The sequence below is a fragment of the Arachis hypogaea genome, chromosome 6 (genome assembly GCF_003086295.3).
Source record: "Arachis hypogaea cultivar Tifrunner chromosome 6, arahy.Tifrunner.gnm2.J5K5, whole genome shotgun sequence".
Classification (NCBI taxonomy): domain Eukaryota; kingdom Viridiplantae; phylum Streptophyta; class Magnoliopsida; order Fabales; family Fabaceae; genus Arachis; species Arachis hypogaea.
In genome coordinates, this window is record NC_092041.1 from 99,312,067 (window position 1) to 99,332,508 (window position 20,442).

Consider the following 20,442-nt stretch of genomic DNA (forward strand, 5'->3'; position numbering starts at 1 on the left):
ATTAGCTCTATCCTATTTTACTATAAAATTCACATTTCTAATTTTTTTATTAAAAATTAATTTATTAACTAATTACTTGCCAATTTTATGGGATTTACAATCAGAGATATACTCTTCAGCCACCATTTCTACTATCTCTTCCGGGTTCAGCTTCTCCAACCCATCACCTACGAATCCATCCCTGTAAGAGACTTTAGAGGGCTGGACAGGTAGTGTTCTAGAACAACCTCAATCTCTAGTTCAGCTTCAGCATCCTCTATGCGGTATTCAGTTTCCTTATTTTCTTCGGGTTCGGGGGCATTATCTTCTATATGTTTAATAGCCTATCGCATTCATTTTTACTTTTTTGGTATTTTTGCCACCAAATCTTCTTTTTCTGGTGATCTCTTTTATATATTTTTAATTATTTTTTTATTACATTTGAAGTTTTTGATCCTACAAATATAAATACTGATTATGGGATATGAAATTTTCGCATAATTTAAAATGATAAAATAAAAAAAATTGAGTGAATTTTTATTTATTTTAGTTTAATAAATACTATAAAATAAATAACGTTACTTTTATGTATAAAATATATTAAAAAAAATGAAACATAATAATGCTTTTTATTTTTAGCATTGAAATTCAAATAGTATTTTTCAGAAATGTGAATAATTGATATATTTTTTTTGGGTGTAAATATTATAATTCTAAGGGTTAAATTTGTGGTTTTATTATTTTTTTTAAAATATAAATATGAGGATCAGATTTATAGTTTATAATTTTTTTTTCTACAAAACTAACACATCAATTTGCTTATCTCGTAAAAAAAGTTTCAGCCCACACAAATTTAAACCTTTGATTTTTTTGTTATCTCTATATCTATAAAAAACACACCATTTTTTCATAATTAAGCATATCACATTCTGCATTTTCATAACCTAAAAAATTAGCCATTTTTTACATCATTTATTTTTTTGATTTTTTTCTTCAACCAAGATTATTTTATTTTTAAAGGATAGAAAAGGTAAACGAACAATAATAAATCTAACTTTAATAAAAAATGAATAATATAGGTAAGATTTTTTTAAAAAAGAATAATTTTTGAACAAAATTAGTTCGAAAAGTGTATAAACCAATCAGGAAGGATAAATGATATTTAGTGTTTTACATAATTTTTTGTGAATTTTTACCTTATACAGTTTTTTTCAAAGTATAAAAAGTAAATTATCTGTTTATTTTTTATAAATTACTTTTTAATAAAAAAGCATATAAAACAAACGTAGGAAAAAAAAAAAAAATTCCTAGTGAATGTACTCAATGTAGGGTTCAACTGAAATTGATTTTCGGTCTCAGCGGCTGAGCTGTTCTTGTCTTCTCTTTTCCCCGGTCTGGTATTGAAGACATTAAAACCCTCCAAACCCCTAATATTATCCCCCTTTCTCTTCTGCCCTTCGTTTTTCTCTTACTCTTTACCATTACACTGCTCACTGTAAGACGCAACAATGAGCAGCTGGAGAAGCCTTCTTCTGCGAATCGGCGACAAGAGTCCCGAATACGGTGCCGCCGGCGACTTCAAGGACCACATTGTTCGCATCCCCTCCTCCTTCTTCTTCTTCTTCTTCTTCTTCTTCTTCTTCTTCTTCTTCTTCTTCTTCTTCTTCTTCTTCTTCTTCTTCTTTCTTTCTTTCTTCGATCTTAATTTCAATTCTTTTCTTTTCAGGAAACATGTTTTGGCGCCATTCGCAGAGAGCTCGACCACTCCCAAACCGAGATTTTGGAGGTTAGCTTTTCGATTCCCTTCTTTGCCATTTATGATTTATCGTGGTTTGTTAGGTAACTACTTTGTTCTTGTTGTTCTGTTTGGACCAATTGAAATTTGGGGATTTTTGAGCTATGAGGCATACTGTTGTAGCTAACATCTGTATTATGCATGTGTTATGAGCTTTCTTTAGAGATTATGGAGAAACTATATTGGTGGCTTTAAATATTAGTACTAGTTTCGTTGTTAGTTATAGTTGGCTGAGTGGCTGTTTTCCGATAGGCAATAGCAATACTTGTTTTTTATTAGAACGAGGATAGTATTTGGTGTGCGGACTAGTATATAATTTCCTGTATATATTGTTCCAAATATTGATATTGACACTTTTTTTTTTTAATTTGTTTCTGGAAGTCTAGGCTGGTCTTTCAAAATGTTCATGTATAATGGACTCCAGATCTAACATACTAAGACATGCTTGTTTTCTCTATCATTGTGGTTTCTTATAATATCTTTATTTTTCTTCATGCAGTTCCTTTTGGCATGTGCTGAGCAATTGCCTCACAAGATTCCGTTGTATGGAACCCTGGTAGGTTTTTTTCTTCTCTCTGTCTTGATTGAATAGCAAATGACCCTCCTTCCCCATGCCCAGGGGGATATATTTATGTATTCGAATGTGCAGAATTATTTTGATGAACTCCTGCTGGAAATTATTCTGAGTTAGTCATTGTCATAGTTGTGCAGTGGTAATTCATCAAAGTATTATGGCATGTCATGTATATACGATCGAAACTGTTACTTAAGGCAATCTAGTATGTATACAATCTACCTAATGTTTGACATTGTAAATTATTTCCTCTTTGCACTTCATAAAAGATTTTAGCATTGTTGACTTACTCACTTTTCCCTTTATGAGCTGTTTACTTTCTAAATGCAAGCTTGGTAGCTTACTAAGTTTGATGTTGATGCTTTGCATATTTGTTACTTGCTAGATGCATATAAGCAGCATGATTTTGACACAATCTTGCAAATATATATTTGCAATGGTAAAAGAAAAAATAAAATATATGATTAGCAGATTAGCTTATTGTGAAACATTTGTTTCCCTTGCTTACTATTGTCCTTTTATTTGCTGTTTGTTGCAATCATTGTCTATTATTTTTATCAGTGATTACTATCTTTGCTATGTGTTGTGAAATTTCATTTGCTCCTAGTTCAATTCCCTAAATGATGTTCCTGAGCATCTTTCATTTCCTTTAATACTCACTTCTTTCAGATTGGCTTGATTAACTTAGAAAATGAGGACTTCGTTAAAAAACTAGTGGACAAAACTCGGACTAAATTTCAGGTGAGCAGTTCATCCATTGAGGCTTCTATATTAGTTTCTTGATGATGTGTCATAAATTGTCTCTCCTAAAAACTGAAATTGTTTAGTAGAAACACAAGAATGATTGTATATCTAATACGCTATCTCACAGAGTGTCTTTTGGGCTTCAAGTGTGGATTGAATATGCACTGGTCTATTTTTTTCTTGTGTTGAAATTCTATCCTTATTCAGAAGAATGAGGGTAAAAAGGATAGAACTCTAGATCTTTTGGTTAGCGAAGTTTTGATACCATGTAATGAACCAGCTGTTCTAAAGTTTAAGTTGTATTTGCATTGTCTTCATTCTCTTATTTTATTTTGCTTGTACATGCAATTGTAGATAGGGCTTTTTCCATGAGAATTAAGGACAGCGATTTGAAATATTCAGTTGTCGTTGAAACAAATTTCTATAAATTAACATTCTCAATGGGATTTTAATTAAGATTTGATTTGATGCAATTATGCAATGAGATGACTTGAACTGGAATGGGAAGAGAAAGTATCTATGTTATTATTATTTTATTTATTGATAAAAGAATAATATCATTAAGATGGGAAGAAGAATGTTACAATGTACAAGAAGATGGGAGGATAACAGATTCTCCTTGCAAAAGCCACAAACAAACAAAAGATCATTGCAGTATAGCTTTCCAGCTTCTCAAGGGAAAGTCATCCATAAAGATCACAGGATAGGAAAGTATATATGTTATCATGTTTTTAATAGGATTGATAAAAAATGTTAAGAACACTAGAAGATTGATTACATTGATTTGAGGAAGAGTTAGATTTCCCGACTTACCAAGACTAAGAAAATGCCAACACTCCAAATTAATCCCCCTCTCTCGATGTTTATAATCAACAAACTCTTCTAACTAACTTGGTGCCAATATGAGCTGCCTATATAATGGTACTTACTGGCTGAGTGGCTGTGTTCCACGATACATATACTGTTATTTTGAATTTATTTGTTCATATAATAAAATTTCCCATTGCATTTTTTTAAATAATTTGCTTCAATGCTCGAATGCAGTAAATTCTCTTAGTTTTATGTGGATCTTTTGGTGCATATGTTTGAGTTTTAATCACCTATAATTTTTGTTGCTTGGCTTTTATTTATTTTTTTAAAAATAGGATGCGTTAAATTCTGGAGACTGCAATGGGGTTCGTATCCTAATGCGGCTTATGACTGTCATGGTATGTATTGCATCGTTATTTATAAAAATATGTACCTTTATTGACATTGTTATTATATGACAGTATACTCTATATAGCATGAGGTAGTTAGGGAGTTCTTCAAGTTCTCATATTTGTTAAGCCGTTTTACATAACTGGTTTACATAACTTGTCTAAATTGTTTTACAATTGGTTTGTTATACGCTTCCCGATCATTAAAATTTCCGCATGTAAATTTTATTTTGCTTTGCTACTTTTCATGAAGTCCCAATTATATGTTTTCATCTTATTCTTATTATCATCCATCCGTCTTTATTTTCTTTTTATAGATTTTTTTTATTCAGGTAATTGATTGCAGTTTTTTTTATGTCACTGTTATGCACCCCTCCATGGGGTTTAGGGGAAACAAATAGATAGTAAGGGTAATTTTTTTTTTTGGGGAAGGGGGGGGGGGGTCTTACAACTAACTCTGCTAGCTTGGCAGAGTTGGTATATGGTCATTTTGATAAGGAGACTAGGAGAGAGAGAAATGAGATTGTATATAAGAGAGGAGAAGAGTGTTATGGGGATTCATCTTTGAAATTAGGCTGGATAGAACTGATAGGAGAGTAGTAGCCTCTCGAATGCTAGTTGTATCTTCCTTTTCTGCATATATCTCTTACATTCCCTAATACATTTACTGAGGCAAGAATGATATCTCAGTATCATTCAGCCCTGTAGCTTCTATTCCATCTTCTGTTCTTTACTCTATTATTCTGAATTATCTGCCACTATTCATTATATTCTGCCCGTTATCTGTTTAGTTTAGCTGCAATGGTACCAGGATCCTACAGTCACTTTCTTGTAAATTTCTATATAGATGTGCAGTAAGGTTCTTCAACTAAGCTCTTTGGTTGGCATCTTTGATACGTTTTTATCATCAGCTGCTACAATAGTTGATGAGGAAAAAGGAAATCCCTTGTGGCAGCCTTGTGCAGACTTTTATATAACTTGTATTTTATCATGCCTCCCATGGGGTGGAGCAGAACTTGTTGAGGTAAGTATTTGATGCTTGAACATTTGGTAATCTGATTGCATCATGTTTTAGCAACATAAGAAAAAATATTTCTTTGCATTTTAGTGTTAAAAGTTTACATATTCATATATTCTCTTAACTGTTCCTTTTATCATTATCATATTTATTAATTTCTGAATTTGTTGTTATTTACTGGCTTCTTTAAAGTTTATATGAACCATTATGATTCTGAATGTTCATTTGCATTCAAGATTTTATTTTCCTTCCAATGGTTGGAGTCATCTTCTATCTATATTATAAAATTTAGAGATCTGTGAAATGTGAATGGAAATAAGACTGGCTGTATTTTCCTTTTGTCAATTGGGGGGCTTAGCTTGTTTGTTTTTATTTGATCCAAATACCTGAATGGGGTATATGTTCAGTTTACAGTTTTTGATTTTAATTCATTCAGGGGAAAATAATGACTTTCAATAAAAGTAGAATATACTTGATTCTCATTTTTGGATGACTAATGTGAAAAGTAATTTCACTGTATCAACCCTCGTTTTTCAGTTTTTTCCAAGCATTGCCTGAACACCAAAATTCGTTCTAAAATTGTAGTTATTTGTTTTGCTTTAGGGCACATTTGGTTTGCGTTTTCATTTTCAGTAATTTCTATTTTTGGAATTTTGGAAAGAAAGAAGAGAAAACAAGGTGTAAACAAACAACAGGATTTTATTATTTTCACTGTTTTTACCTTTTCCTTCACAAAATCCAGAAAACAGAAAATACTGAAAATGAAAATAGAAAATGAAAATGAAAACCAAATGCATCCTACTTATCTCTGAAGATGATTTTGCTTTATCCCATCCAGACCAAAATATTCTCTGAAACTTGCTTTTGAAACATTCAAATCTAACATAAACCACTTATTTTAGCTTAAATAATTCCTCTTGAAGTTAAATCAAATTTGTTGGTACTTGGCAGCATTGTTTGACGTATGACCACAATATGGCAGTTGATAATTGAACCATTTGTATTGGAGTGTTCTTATCTGTGGATGGTTCCAGAGCTTCCTTTTTGTTACTACTTATTGATGATTGGATTTTTCTGCCTTTTTGCTGCTTAAGCTGTCATGACATAATGTTAGCTGAAATGATGTTTTGGTTTACTAGTCTTAAACTAATGAGATGAACTTTATGATTTATTGAAGCACCAGTTGGAATTGTTAAGGGTGTGAAGCCAAGAAATAATTTGATGCAGAAAATGTAAACTTTCAGTATCTTGAGAAGTTACAAATTTTTTTGTAAATGATATAACAGCTTCTCTAGTCGGTACTTGGCATGCATAATGCATGCATGTTTGAATTATAATGGGCATTTAATTAGTCTCCTGAAACTTCCATTGAATGGCCGATCATGTCTCATGTCTGTAAACAGCAAGTTCCTGAAGAGATTGAGAGACTGATGGTTAGTGTTGAAGCTTATTTGAGCATCAGAAGGCGTGACTCTGACACTGGTTTATTCTTTTTTGAAAAAGATGATGCAAACGAGAGAGGTTCCGGTGATAAGGTTGGTTACTATTTCCACTTCATTATGAGTTCTGTCCTCGTTTGAAGACCATATCAATGTTTCCTTGCAAACACAATTCTTCCCATGAAATATTTATGTTGTTTTGGCCTTGCCTGCTGTGGTGCATATAGTGATGGCATAACAGTACCTGTGAAGTTTTTCATTCCATTGTACACGGTACAATTATCCTTGTGATTTTTCTATTACTATAGAATATCATGGTCTGAAAGTACATGTTAGGATTTGAAGCACTGAACTCAGGTCACCTGCCTTAGTTTGGCAGGACAACAAAAAGGGATTGCAGTTTAGATTAAGTTAATAACAATCATAAATTTGAGGATGAGCTTGAAAGAATTTCTTTCGGAATGCTAATTTGGCATTTCTGTTTATTTGATGAAATTTATAAGTTATCTTGGAACTGTTATTTGCTGAGTATTGGTAGATTATTATTTATTCTTTATTCCTTTTTAAACTTCTATTTCTCTTGGTGTTACCTCTTTCTTCCTTTCAGATCTCGTAGTTGTCGTATGGTTTCACCCTTGTATCCTTCTTTGAAGCTTTCGACACAAATAATTCTTCTCTAACATTTGGTTGCTATTTTCTAGGATTTTGTAGAAGACTTATATGACAGAATACAAGCTTTATCTAGTAATGGATGGAAAGTTGAAAGTGGTAATTTTCTCTCTTTTTTTACTTGATAAGCATGGTAGTATAGGTGGTTCGATATCTAAATGAAAAATTTCAACACTTATGGTTTATTATGTTTTCTCTCCTGCTTTTTAGTCTTTAGGACATTATTTGATTCCATATGTCTGAAGATCAAGTTCCGCATAGTTTACATTAATGGCATAATGATAACAGAATGTTTCCTTGGAAAGAAAATAAGAAATACTAACTTGAGCTTAGCATATCTAGTCGAATCTTGTGGTGAGATTTTAATCTGGCTTATTGTTTTCCTTTTCTTCTCTGGTTTTTTCGGGTCATCTCTTTCTTCTTGCATTTTTTTTCCATTGTTTACCTATGTTTTATTCCCTGCTTTGATTATTTGTACTGCCTGGGTTGTTAGTTCCAAGACCACATCTATCATTTGAAGCTCAGCTTGTTGCTGGGAAGTCCCATGAATTTGGGACAGTGAGCTGCCTTAACATACCAAGCCCACCTTCAGTACCTTCTGGCATATCTAATGGTAAACAAAAGCATGAAGCAGAGTTAAAATATCCCCAAAGGATACACCGGCTTAACATATTTCCCCCCAGTAAAACTGAGGTGATTTTTTTTCACCTTATGATATTGGTCTTGTGCATTTACACTGATTTTGTTGCTTTTAATATTACATTATGGAAACTTATATAATTCATTGTTTGACTTGGACCTCTTTTTGACAGTAAATTGAACCTTATATTTGTTTGGATATTTCATTGTTTTTCTGCATCTTTTGACATTGTTTTCAAGAGCTTTGTTTAGGCATTGTTTCTCTGTAGAAGAAAATTTGTGACATAATTTGTGGGTTTGTGCATACCCTTACTGTGCAGCTGAGACTGGCTATGTTATTTAGTGGTAAAAACTCAACAAACAAATCAAGTTAATAGTTGCAGAGATGAGCATGTTGACATAAACAAGTATGGTTAGACAAAGATATTTAGATGTTAATTAGATATGATATTATAGCATTGTCTGATCTACATAGCTGAGCGCACTTAATAATTCTTAGTTGTTGTTTCCTTTGGCTAGTCCAAGTTTGTGGCTTTTAATATAGATATAGAGATATAGAGATTGCATACCTTGTGCTTTCCTTATAAGTGTTGAAGCAGTTGTTTATATCTTCTTGTAAGAAGTGCATACAATTGTGTATTCTTTCTTGTGTTTGTTCTCTTTGTGTGTGATTGTTTTTCTTCTTAAGTAGTTATATAGTTTATGCTCCTGTTTGGGAGTGTTGTGGCCTGTGCTTTGGGTGCATAATGGTAGCAAAATTAATAAGTATTTTTGATCGAATGTTTTTACGAGCTGCTTGGAAGCTACAAGTTCCATGGAAAAGTACCCGGCAAGGCTTGTCAAAGGTGTTGTGGCTGCCAAAAATTGATATTCTACCTTCACCGTTACTTAAATTTCAAAGTCAACCATATAATTTTCTAAAATTGCTTTCAAAACCAGGCACATGTCCTTATAACCTTTTACATGATAATCCACCAATATTTGAATGTTTTTTGGTGGTAAGATTTCAGCAACTTTTCTCTAAAGCCAAAACATTTCCAAGACGTGGTAAGATTTCAGCAACTTTTCTCTAAAGCCTAAACATTTCCAAGCCAGGCCATTGTTTGAACATTCTCACATTTGTATTTGGATCCAAATTTGTTGTTTCATTACAAACTTCATTAACTTACTACTATCAACTATCAAGTATTTTCGGATAAACAGTAACTTACTACCATCAAGCATTTTCAGATAAAAGGAAATTTCCTTGGAGTTTGCTGCTATAATCTTTATGTGAAAATAGCTTTTCATCCACCCCCTCCCTGCCATGATGAAAGACAACCTATTCTGAGGTTTTATTTTGTCGGCATATTGTATTTTTTTTATTTGTTCCTTTAAGATATGTTAGCATTGTCTGCTCTTGTGCTTCTATTTTTCTTGTCAGACTAGATTTGTTCTGTAGACATCTCCAAAACAAATAATTTTACTTTTGTTAAGTGAGGAGCAGACTTTCACGTGATAAACTTGCTGATTAATTCCTTGATATGCAAAGCTGTTTGGTTTACATGTATGATTGTATTACCTACACTGCAGTTTCAGGTTTTGAAAATTTTGAACTTTTTTCGCCACCATTATATCTGAGGATTAAATGGAAAATAATCTTTTGGATGGCAGGATCTGCAGCCTATTGATCGATTTGTTATGGAAGAATATCTCCTGGATGTGCTTCTGTTCTTCAATGGCTGGTTTGTATGAATTGTTGATTCTTTTCAATGCAATGACATGCCTATTTTTACCCTTTCAAAACCATTTTTTGATTTAGTGATCTTAGGTTCAAACATCACTACTGTCGTTTAAAGAATAGAAAAAACATTTCTGATGTTGCAAACTCTTAGTTCTGACCGATTTCTGTTGTGTTTTACAAAAAACTATTATTTGGTGTTTAGTTAGAATTCCTTTGGTCCTTTTATTTCCTCTCTTTTTGCTTTGCATCCTTCTCTAAAATTGTTTGACATAATTTTAACTGTTTTCGTTGTGTTCATGCAAAGCTAGTCGAAAGGAATGTGCTTCCTTTATGGTTGGCTTGCCAGTGCCCTTCAGATATGAGTACCTCATGGCTGAGACAATATTCTCTCAGGTATTTGCACCTACCTACCTCGATGCTTTTGATTGGACCCTGGTACCTGTAAAGCTTTAGCACTATAATATTGTGGATTGAAGCTTGATTTGGGTCTCTACACTGGCTTTGGTTGGTTGCCATTACAGGCTTTAAAATAATGATGTTACTAAATTGAGTGACATGTTCAGTAACATTTAATGTCTAAAAATCTAGAAGGCAATGCCATGAAACAATAAATCTAATAGAAGCTTGTCCTCTTTTCTTAGTATTTGAGATCCTAAGCCAGATGTTGTTCTATGTTCCACTTAAGCATTCAAGATTGCAGAGTTCTGTGCAAGTTACTATTAAGGTGGGACAGTACCATATATTCATTGAAAAGAAGCAATGATGTGATTTTGCACTCTCAGGTGCCTGAGGATGATTTTGAGTTTTTTTGGTTATAGTGGTGACTCAGTAGTTGTGGGTATTTCTTTACACGAGTTGACATTTTGGGGTTGGTTTAATTAGTAAGAACTAATTGATAGTTTTGCAAAGATGTGCTTGAATGTCAAGAATTTATCATATACTGAAATATAGGGAATATTATAAATGTTTCTTAGATATGTTTGAATGAAGGATGCTTTTGTATATTTGGTAGTAATTTTGCCATTTCGTCCTATCATATATCATGTCTACAGTGAGACTATTGACACGCAGATTTCTTTTGACCACTTCATAAAAAAATTTGGTTAACCAACTGATGCCCTTACCTCCTAAGTCTTTCCACATTTCAGTCGGAATATTATCTGATCCTACTGTCATTCCATTATTCATCTGCTTTAGAGCCTCCCTTACTTCTAAGTCTTGAATCCTTCGATAATAGTTGAAGTTTTAGTCGTCTTCCCTCGTGTGTAACCAACCTAAGCACGGAAAAGTCTCTTGTTCTTCATTAAATAACTCATAAAAGTAGCTCTTCTTTGTTTTGTTAATGCTCTCATCTTGGACTAAAAGCTCTCCATTCTTGTCCTTGATGCACTTAACTTGGTCCAAATCTATTGTTCTTCTTTATCGACTCTTTGAGATCTTATATATACTTTTTTCCCTTTCCTTCGTACCCAAAGACTGATAAACACCCTCATACGCTCTTGTTCTTGCTTTGCTCACTGCCTCTTTTTTCTCCTTCTTAGTAATCTTATATTTTTCCCAATTTTTAGTATTGCAGCTTAAAGGCCAGTTTTTAAAATATGAAAAGCATTTGAAATACTTTTTATATATTTGAATTTTCATGAAATTTAGTATAAAGGATCTCATTATGTGTCATTGTGATTCAATGGTTGAATCACTAAAGTGTATATTCTATACAAAGTTATGCATAGTGTAATTTTGCTTATTGATCCTTACTGATTTAGTAAGAGATGTTTTTTTTTTTTTTACTTTTTTTTAAATTTATTTTTCTGAGGTTCTTTTACTTTTCTATATGAATGCTCGATTATGTATCGGGCAGCCTTATTTATGCTATCTCCATCACTCCTGCAGTTGCTGATGCTACCTCAACCACCTTTCAAGCCAATATACTACACACTGGTTATTATTGACCTTTGTAAGGTATTATTTGTTGGATTTTAAAATTGTTTCTTTGTCGCTGGTGATTTATTAGCTCTCTAATACACATTCATGATTTTTAAATTCTGATTTTTGGTTTGACACACCTTTGGCTACAAAATAGGCTCTTCCTGGAGCATTTCCTGCAGTTGTTGCTGGAGCAGTTCGTGCTCTCTTTGAGAAGATTGCTGATTTGGATATGGAGTGTCGAACACGTCTCATCCTTTGGTTTTCACATCATTTGTATGTTCCAGATACTATTTATGTTTTCATGCTTTCCCTTGATTTAAATCGAATCCTCTTTCTTTGGTGTTTTTGTTGCTTTCTTTCACCTCTCTAATACTTTATTTCTTTTTTTCTATAATAATAAAAATAAAAACAAAAATAAATGACTGACGTATGACATTCTTATATTGAAAATAGTATTCATAATTTCCCATTAAAAGATTGCATTGTCAGTAGTGAGATGTATGTCTTGTGAAACAATATGCAAATTGTTGCCTGAAACTTAAGTGGTAATGAAATTCATATTTACACGAAATATAGATCATTTTCAATTTTCAAAAAAAACCAGGGAAGAAACTGTTTTCTGGAAGAAAAAAATATGGGATTCTATCTAGTGTGAAGTCATTATTGTAGATTCATGCCTGTATAATTATGAGGCAAGTCTACAATATGGTTGATGCAGGTTGCTCGACCTCTTCCTGTCACCTTTAAACTCTTACTTCCTGTTCTTGTGCCATGTTCATGAATTAGGTTTAACAATTTTCGGTTTTCATGACTCAGGTTAAATAAAATATCTTTTTAAGATCAGTTCTGTTTTTACTTTCAAAATTAACGTGCTTGACAAGTTGTTTCTCTAGTCTGGTCCTGTTCAACTTGGTTGATGGATTTACTACACTGCAGGTCGAACTTTCAGTTCATCTGGCCATGGGAAGAGTGGGCTTATGTCTTAGACCTCCCAAAGTGGGCCCCGCAACGTGTGTTTGTTCAGGAGGTTTTGGAGCGAGAAGTTCGCTTATCTTACTGGGACAAAGTTAAGCAGGTAATTAATCATGGACGAACCACAAAAGTGATTATTGATTAATTTTAAAGTTTACACGACCTCAATATGTGGCAGTACTATAATGCAATGCTACCCAGTAATCTCTCATACAGTAATTGCTGATTAAGGAAAAACCTAATAGGGTATTAACATTTTTGTTGTTGTCAGTCTATAGTAGTTGAGGCTTTTATGTTTGAAGTTGAATTTATTCCATGTAATTTAGTTTTTATTCATATAATTGGTAGCAGACCTTCAATGAAATTGATCTGGTATGAGGTGCATTCCAGTCAGTTGCTATAGTCAGTTGTAACAGAAACTGAAATGAGTTAGGATATAGGAGGAAGAAAGTTAGGAATTTGGTACAAATATTTGGGAGTGGAAATGGTGGTTATCTTGAGCACATTTTCTTGGCTCTTCTCTTCACTCCTTATACTCTCAACCGGTACTAATAATGTTTCTATTGTCCATTCATGTTATTCACAGAGCGTTGAAAATGCAGCTGGTTTAGAAGAATTACTTCCTCCAAAAGGTGGACCAAACTTAACTTTGGGGGCAGACGGTACAGAGAACAATGAAAATGTGCTCTCTGGAGAGCTTAACAACATGGTTAAAGGAAAGGCACCTGTTCGTGAAATAATCTCGTGGATTGATGAAAGCGTACTTCCAAATAATGGTCTAGAAGTTACACTAAGAGTGGTTGTACAAACTCTTCTCAATATTGGATCTAAAAGTTTCACACATTTGATAACCGTCTTAGAGAGATATGGTCAAGTTTTTGCAAAACTATGTCCTGACCAGGATAAGCAAGTCATGCTGATTGCTGAAGTGGGTTCATTTTGGAAGAGTAACACCCAAATGACAGCAATAGCAATTGACAGGATGATGGGTTATCGACTTGTATCAAATTTGGCCATCGTGAGATGGGTTTTCTCCTTAGAAAATATTGAGCAATTTCATACATCAGATCGTCCATGGGAGGTACTTCAATTTATGGATAGTTCAATATCGTGGTTCTTTGCTTTTGATAGTAAAAACATAAATTATTTTAAAGAGAAGAGAATGTATAAAAGAAAACGTAATTATCGTAGATACAAAAGAGATATCTATGAAATAGACTATGTAACAATGCATGCCACCACACCTTTTGAAATCAGCTAGAGGAACACCATTAAACAAACAATTAGTTGAGCACCAACCAAATTGGTAATCTTATCCCAAACAATTTCAATAGCGGAAGAAGGATCGTTAAAATCCCATAATTCCTTTCCAATCAAAGACAATAAAGCACCGCAAAAACCGAGGATTCACACAGAATCCTTGCATCTTTATGAGCCAAAAGCACTGTTTCCTTCCCGAATATAACTCCCAGGAGGATGGGGAACACTATCATTTTCTTTAAAGATGTGTTTTAACTTGATCTGCTTTGCACATAATGCCTTTTACATTTAGGTGCTGGATACTTAATATTTCTTGTTCTTGTTTTTATCGTCATTGTTAGCATATCAAAATATGTAGCATTAATTTAATTGATGTTCATAGCCATTTGTATTTCTTTTGTTTGAAATTCCATCCTTTGTGTATCCCATCAAACAGGTTCTTCGAAATGCAGTAAGCAAGACATATAATCGTATTTCTGATTTAAGGAAAGAGATATTATCTCTTAAAAGGAATATTTTATCAGCTGAAGAAGCTGCAAAGCAAGCAAAAGAAGAGTTAGATGCTGCAGAGTCGAAACTGACACTTGTAGATGGTGAACCAGTTCTTGGTGAAAATCCTGCTAGGTTGAATAGATTGAAGTCGCAAGCTGCAAAAGCAAAGGAGGAGGTGGTTTCTCTTCAAGAATCTTTTGAAGCTAAGGAAGCTCTTCTTGTCCGAGCAATTGAAGAAAATGAGGTAATTAACTAAAACTGGTATTAACATGTCTGCAGACAGTTTTTTCCTTATGAGACATGACAACTGAAATGCTGTTATGACACTTTGGACAAAAATTTTTTAGTGGTCAGAAACTGCATAGGACTTCGTAGTAATGTGGCTGTGGATGGACTAGCAGAATATCTTTTTACCATTTATTATTGAAATTTTATCTTTTTGAATACTTCACAGCCATAGATAGCCTGTGCTAGATTGCAAAAGTTGCTTCTGGTAAATATGGAAGTGTTATATTTCTATTAAGAGATCAATGATAGTGTTGTTTGGTCTAGTTACTTAACTCCATATTTTAGAGAGGATACTGCATTATTGTTCCAGCACATCTACAATAAATCATAGAAAAAACGAATACAAAGTGCAGAATAAACGAGGATAAGGATTTATCATATAAAAATATTATAGGATAAGGATAAAAAGAAGAAATAATAAAGGAGGATAGGGAATCCACTTAAGTAGGAAAAGCAAAGAGCTTGAGGGGATATCACTTTGCCACTTCCAAGTCTGGATTCCTGTCCAGTTTTAGTGTTATATTACTAGTTACTACACAGCTTTCCTTTTCTTTACAGTTAAGAAATTTTTAAATTATTCCTTATACTATAAAAAGGATTTTAAGTTGATATGATCTGTAATAATTTCATATATCCATTGGTCTTGTTTATACTTGGTTGTAGTGTTTAAATAAGGAAACAAACTGAGATAACTCTCAAGCTTGTTTTTCTCACGTGTATGACTAATTGATTACCTGATGTATCATGAAGTTCTTCCAAGATATTATAAATTATTCTATCCGAAAAAGATATTCTAAGACTTTGTTGTAGATGTTAGGTTTTACTTGTCTGTCAGCTATAATTGAGGCAATTCAGATTACCCTTTTATTGTATTTGCACAATCTATTCTTGGATCTTGCTTGTTTTCCTGAGCATTTAAGGATCTAAAGTGAGAAAGTTGGTAAAATGAAATCACTCTTAAAATAAGATAGTGGGGCATACATTATATGGAAGTTACAAAATCAATGGTGATTAACTCCTCACTTTACCACTTTACCAACTTCTTCACTTTAGAGGATCTAAATTCTTACGAATGTGCTATCAAACTTAGTACTAAATTGCTACTGTTTTCAAATTATTTATTTCTATGCCAGTGTTTATGTACGGTGGCCTATTTTACTTTTTTCTATTAAAGTGTCCATTTTATTCTTACGCCATTTCTACTACTACACCACCTGTGATCACTAGAACAACAACCACTACCACCACCACCACCATCTGTTTTCCAATATCTCAAACCACCACCATAAAATACAATTAAAAAACTAGTATCAGATTTAAAATTATTAATAAAATAAAATAATAATAGAGAAGAACAAATTGAGAGAGTGGAGGAGAGGAGCAAAGAGGGTGGCAGACCCACATAATCGGAATTGCATGTATTTTAAGTTCTAATGGTTCTTTCCTTGCGTTGGTGGTGTTGCACATGTAGGCATTATTTCTAATGTTGTACAAAAGCTTCTCAAATGTGTTGGTGGAGCGCCTTCCTGAAGGATCTAAAGCTAGATCACTGCACGAATTGAAGGCTGCAGAAGTTGATGTGATGGCAGTGGATCCTCAAGAACCATCAACAATGGAACTAGATAATGAGAATCAACAACCCCAAAACAGGTTCCAGTTCCTGCCCTTCTGACCTAGATGGATAATAAAGAATGACCAAATTACTGTCCTGCTTAGTAGATGCACGCAAATAAATAACTTGTTGGTTTCTTTTGTATTCTGCAGTCAGTCAAATGGCGGGAAGAAAAGTGGTGCTTACAATGTAGGCGAAAAGGAGCAATGGTGTATCACCACTTTGGGTTATGTGAAGGCCTTTTCCAGGCAGTATGCGGCTGAGGTATTGTTTGATTCACGGCGCTTGCATTTGCTAATTTACCTAGTTTGAGTTTTTCTTTGATGTGCACAAAATCCAAATCTTATATAATGGTTTTTCATTCTATATCTCGTCAAGTATTGCTGAAGTAGCATCCTCAAGATTGATACTCTTTCCCTTTGGTTTTATTTGTCAGTTGCACTTGTCTTGAATAAAATGTGGCAGTGACAGATGAAATGAAATTAATTCAGTATTAGTTATCATGTTTTAGTAAGTGAACGCTTCTTGAAGTAGGAGTTATATAAGACGTTGACGTTATCATACATTTATATTGTTGATGGCAGATATGGCCTCATATTGAGAAGCTGGATGCTGAGGTATTGACAGAAGAAGCACCTCCTCTTTTTCGATCGGCTGTTTATTCTGGTCTTAGAAGACCAATTAACGAGGCTTGATTTATTTATTCATGCATTGACCTTAGGTATACACGTTTCTAGCCTACTAACCATTCTCCCTCTCTTATCAAAAGAGGAAAGCCGTATTCCGTTGTAATGTAAATTATATATATTTGTATATTGATCATTTTGATCACAGATATTTATTGGACCCAACTGTGCGTAAAACCTGCAGTGTGTTTGCTTGGAAAAATGTTGGTGGGGACACTGATTGTTGTTTGAACTATGAATTGATTGTCGGTTATCGGCGTGCTTAAGGATAGAGCTTATCCTGTTGTCTTGTCTCGTCTCGTCTTATCTTATCTCACAGGAAAGCTAGGGTGTAGGGGGGTAAAGAAGCACTAAGGTGGAGTTCACTTGTTATATATTTACATACTAAAGTTTTTTCGTCATCTTATCAAGTATTTGCTTCCTAAATCTCTTGGAGATTAGAGTGATATTATTGGTTATTATCTCGGAAGTATTTGATTAAAATTCTATTATTTTGATAGTTTATTTGGTCTAAATTACCTGTATTAAAGGTAGTGGAAACTGGAAAGTCAATGTTAAGGAAATGACTGCATTATTTATTATTTATTGTTGGCGATGAAATTCTAATTTATTTTTAAAACTTACTGGAACTCTTCCAAGCTGCAAGTTTTTTCTTCTACTATCAGAAATTGACAACCAAAAAGCTACAATTACCGAAAACTACCAATAACTACCAAAAATGAAGGTGCATTTGGGCACTATAATGCATGAGAGAGTAACTTAGATACCCACATTATTAAACCGTAAGTAGGTGGTAGGCCAAGTCATTTATGAATAATTTTTTTGTAATTTAATGGCTTCAAGTTGGTTATGATTTTGATCAATTTCTCCTATTTACGTTTTCCAGAGTCTAAGGAATCTTAATTTTACCTCTTTGTCCTTTAAAAGTAGAAAAAATTGATAATGGTGGGTTATATTTTTGGATCAGGTTTTTCTAAAGTAAAAAATAATAGTGAAATGAAAAAATAATTAATCACTTTTAAGTTAAGTAAAATTTACATATGATAGGAGTTATAAATTTATGGTAATTAATTTTTTATTATATTATTTTGCTAATTTTTTTTAATTTTAAAAGATTTAAATTCATATTTTTAGTATGTGTTGATAAGAAAGGGAAGATATTTTTGGCGATCAGAGAAGGGTTTATCATATTTTTTTTTCAAAAATAGTATTCATTCATAGAATAAATATATTAGAAATAAATTAAAAGGATATATCACTAAAGATTTTACAAAAGTACAAAAGAATGGGATTTCCCAACAAAACATTAGACACTCTAAAAAGATATTAATCCTAAATCCAGGACAATAAAAAATACCAAAAAATAAAAAACAAAATATCCTCAAATAATCATGTTATGTGTGCAAAAAATACTAGTCATTCGTACAAAATTTATATTAAAATATAAAATATTTAAGGCAAATGATGCATATAAACTAAGTAGAGGGTGATTTTACACAATTTCACCAAAGATAAAAATGTTACAAGGTTCTACTAAGAGCACTTTTTTATATAGTTTGAATTAGAGTCACGAATTACACACACTAATCCGAATTACCCTGATTCGAATTACACACACTAATTCGAAACAGCATCATTCAAACTAGTCCGAAATTTCGTGCCCACAGTAATTCAAAACAAACTGTTTCGAATTACCCCCTATTTCCCTATAGATAAAGAGTTTGAAATAAACTCATTTGAACCACTATTTCAAATTCATGCCCCACCAAATTCCAGAGAAAACGATCCAGTACGACTCCCAAAAAAGGCTTGAGCAGAAGATTTAGCCAATGGGAGATAATCCGGACTGACTTTATCGTTTGGATGGAGTAGCCCATATAGCTGGTGTTATCAATGAAGAGGTTAGTGAGAACTTGTTCTTTTAAAATAGGAGTGAATAAGTTATTTTTTTATGTCCTGTCTCATGGCATCCAAGTCAAAAGATGAAAAGTGCGGAGGGTACTATTGAGTCCCAGAGCTAGAACCACCGCCAGCCCCACTTGGATTACTCGCTGCAATATCATCGCCACTGTCATTAGCAATGAGGTCAGGCTCCATATCATCATTGCCATCATCATCCAACAATGCATCACCCATCCCAACCGGTGCCCCACATTGTAAAAAAATCGGCACCCTCTCCACGATACCAACCTCTCCGCCACCACTGCAGTTGAGATCAACGGCGAACGATGGGGACGCGACAAGCTCGTCCCGAGGTGCATTCACAGGCACGGGCGAAGATGCACCAACAAGTCTCGAGCTAGAACCGGCTACCGTGCCTAGAGTTTGGGTATTCCGGTTCGAACCTCCCGAGCTAGATACCACATCAACCAACTTTGCCAACAGCTCAGGTGTCCTGACTTCGGAAAACTGCCGACGACAATGGACTAGGACCTGCAAATCCTCGTCACTCCCTATAATGAAAGAATCGTACTTCACGTCATCTCTAAGCACTAAGATCGAAATGCGATAAAATAAATTCTGAACCCGTTTCACGCCTTACAACCCAAGTTTTTGTATTATAGAATTCAAGAAGTCATCGAATCTCGTCGTAAGTCTCATAAAAATACTCAGAGAATCTTTATCAGTGAACTTCATACCAGAGCGTGTTTTTCTCTTAATCGACCCTTTATAATGCACTAACACTACAAAACTCTCCTCACTAGCCATTTTGTCTCGCTCAAATGAACTCAATTCACGTTCACACCATATTTATACACGTCTGGGACTTCCTAATTCGAAACAGCCAATTTTGAATTATATATACATAATTCAAATCAGCTAGATTCGAACTGCCTATCGAATTGCTCACCATATAATTCGAATCAGAGTGATTTGAACTGCCCATGCATAACTCGAATAAGAGTGATTCGAATTACCCCATGCATGATTCGAATCAGTTTGGTTTGAACTACCTAGCATGCATACTCCCTCATAATTCGAACAGCGTTGATTCGAATTACTACTGTTTTTAGTTCGAATTAGATTGATTCGAATTACATAGAGACATGCTTTTAGTTGATCTATGTCTCATTTTTCGATTTGGTTGAATCATGTAATATCTCATCCAAATTGGCTTAATACTGCGATTTGTCCGTAACTAATTTGATTACTAATTTTTTTGTGCCCGGAGTATAGTTGTTTTAGTATATTTTGTTTTTTATTTTTTTAGTATTTTTTATTCTCCTATATTTAAAAATAGTATTTAACTGTTGCGAAATTCTTTCAAATGTTCTCCATTGTATTCATTCTTTAATCTTTATTCATTGTAAAATCCCTGCTTACTCTAGAATTTTCGGAAATTGTAATTTAGGTCCAAAACATTGAGTTTATCTTATACTAGATTCAAGCACAAATCTTAGATAGTTCAAATACTTGTTAAATTCTA

General features: G+C 33.5%; 1 protein-coding gene across 1 annotated transcript; it reads left to right on the top strand.

Annotated features, from left to right (window-relative positions):
• Positions 1-1,276: 1,276 nt before the first annotated feature.
• Positions 1,277-17,217, top strand: LOC112697121 (nuclear cap-binding protein subunit 1). The gene is made up of 19 exons (XM_025750155.3): positions 1,277-1,571; positions 1,706-1,765; positions 2,274-2,330; positions 3,018-3,089; positions 4,238-4,300; positions 5,139-5,315; positions 6,713-6,844; positions 7,450-7,516; positions 7,911-8,110; positions 9,710-9,780; positions 10,088-10,172; positions 11,670-11,738; positions 11,860-11,978; positions 12,642-12,780; positions 13,264-13,758; positions 14,374-14,673; positions 16,189-16,367; positions 16,482-16,593; positions 16,914-17,217. Exons 1-19 carry the CDS (start codon positions 1,488-1,490, stop codon positions 17,022-17,024), a joined length of 2,592 nt encoding a protein of 863 aa, XP_025605940.1. The 5' UTR covers positions 1,277-1,487; the 3' UTR covers positions 17,025-17,217.
• The last annotated feature ends 3,225 nt before the right edge of the window (positions 17,218-20,442 follow it).

Bases quoted from the DNA above. Each gene is read 5' to 3' on its own strand.
- LOC112697121 (XM_025750155.3), top strand. From the start codon at position 1,488: ATGAGCAGCTGGAGAAGCCTTCTTCTGCGAATCGGCGACAAGAGTCCC. The intron at 4,301-5,138 runs GTATGTATTGCA...ATTTCTATATAG, and splicing joins TGCGGCTTATGACTGTCATG to ATGTGCAGTAAGGTTCTTCA. The intron at 13,759-14,373 runs GTACTTCAATTT...CCCATCAAACAG, and splicing joins CATCAGATCGTCCATGGGAG to GTTCTTCGAAATGCAGTAAG.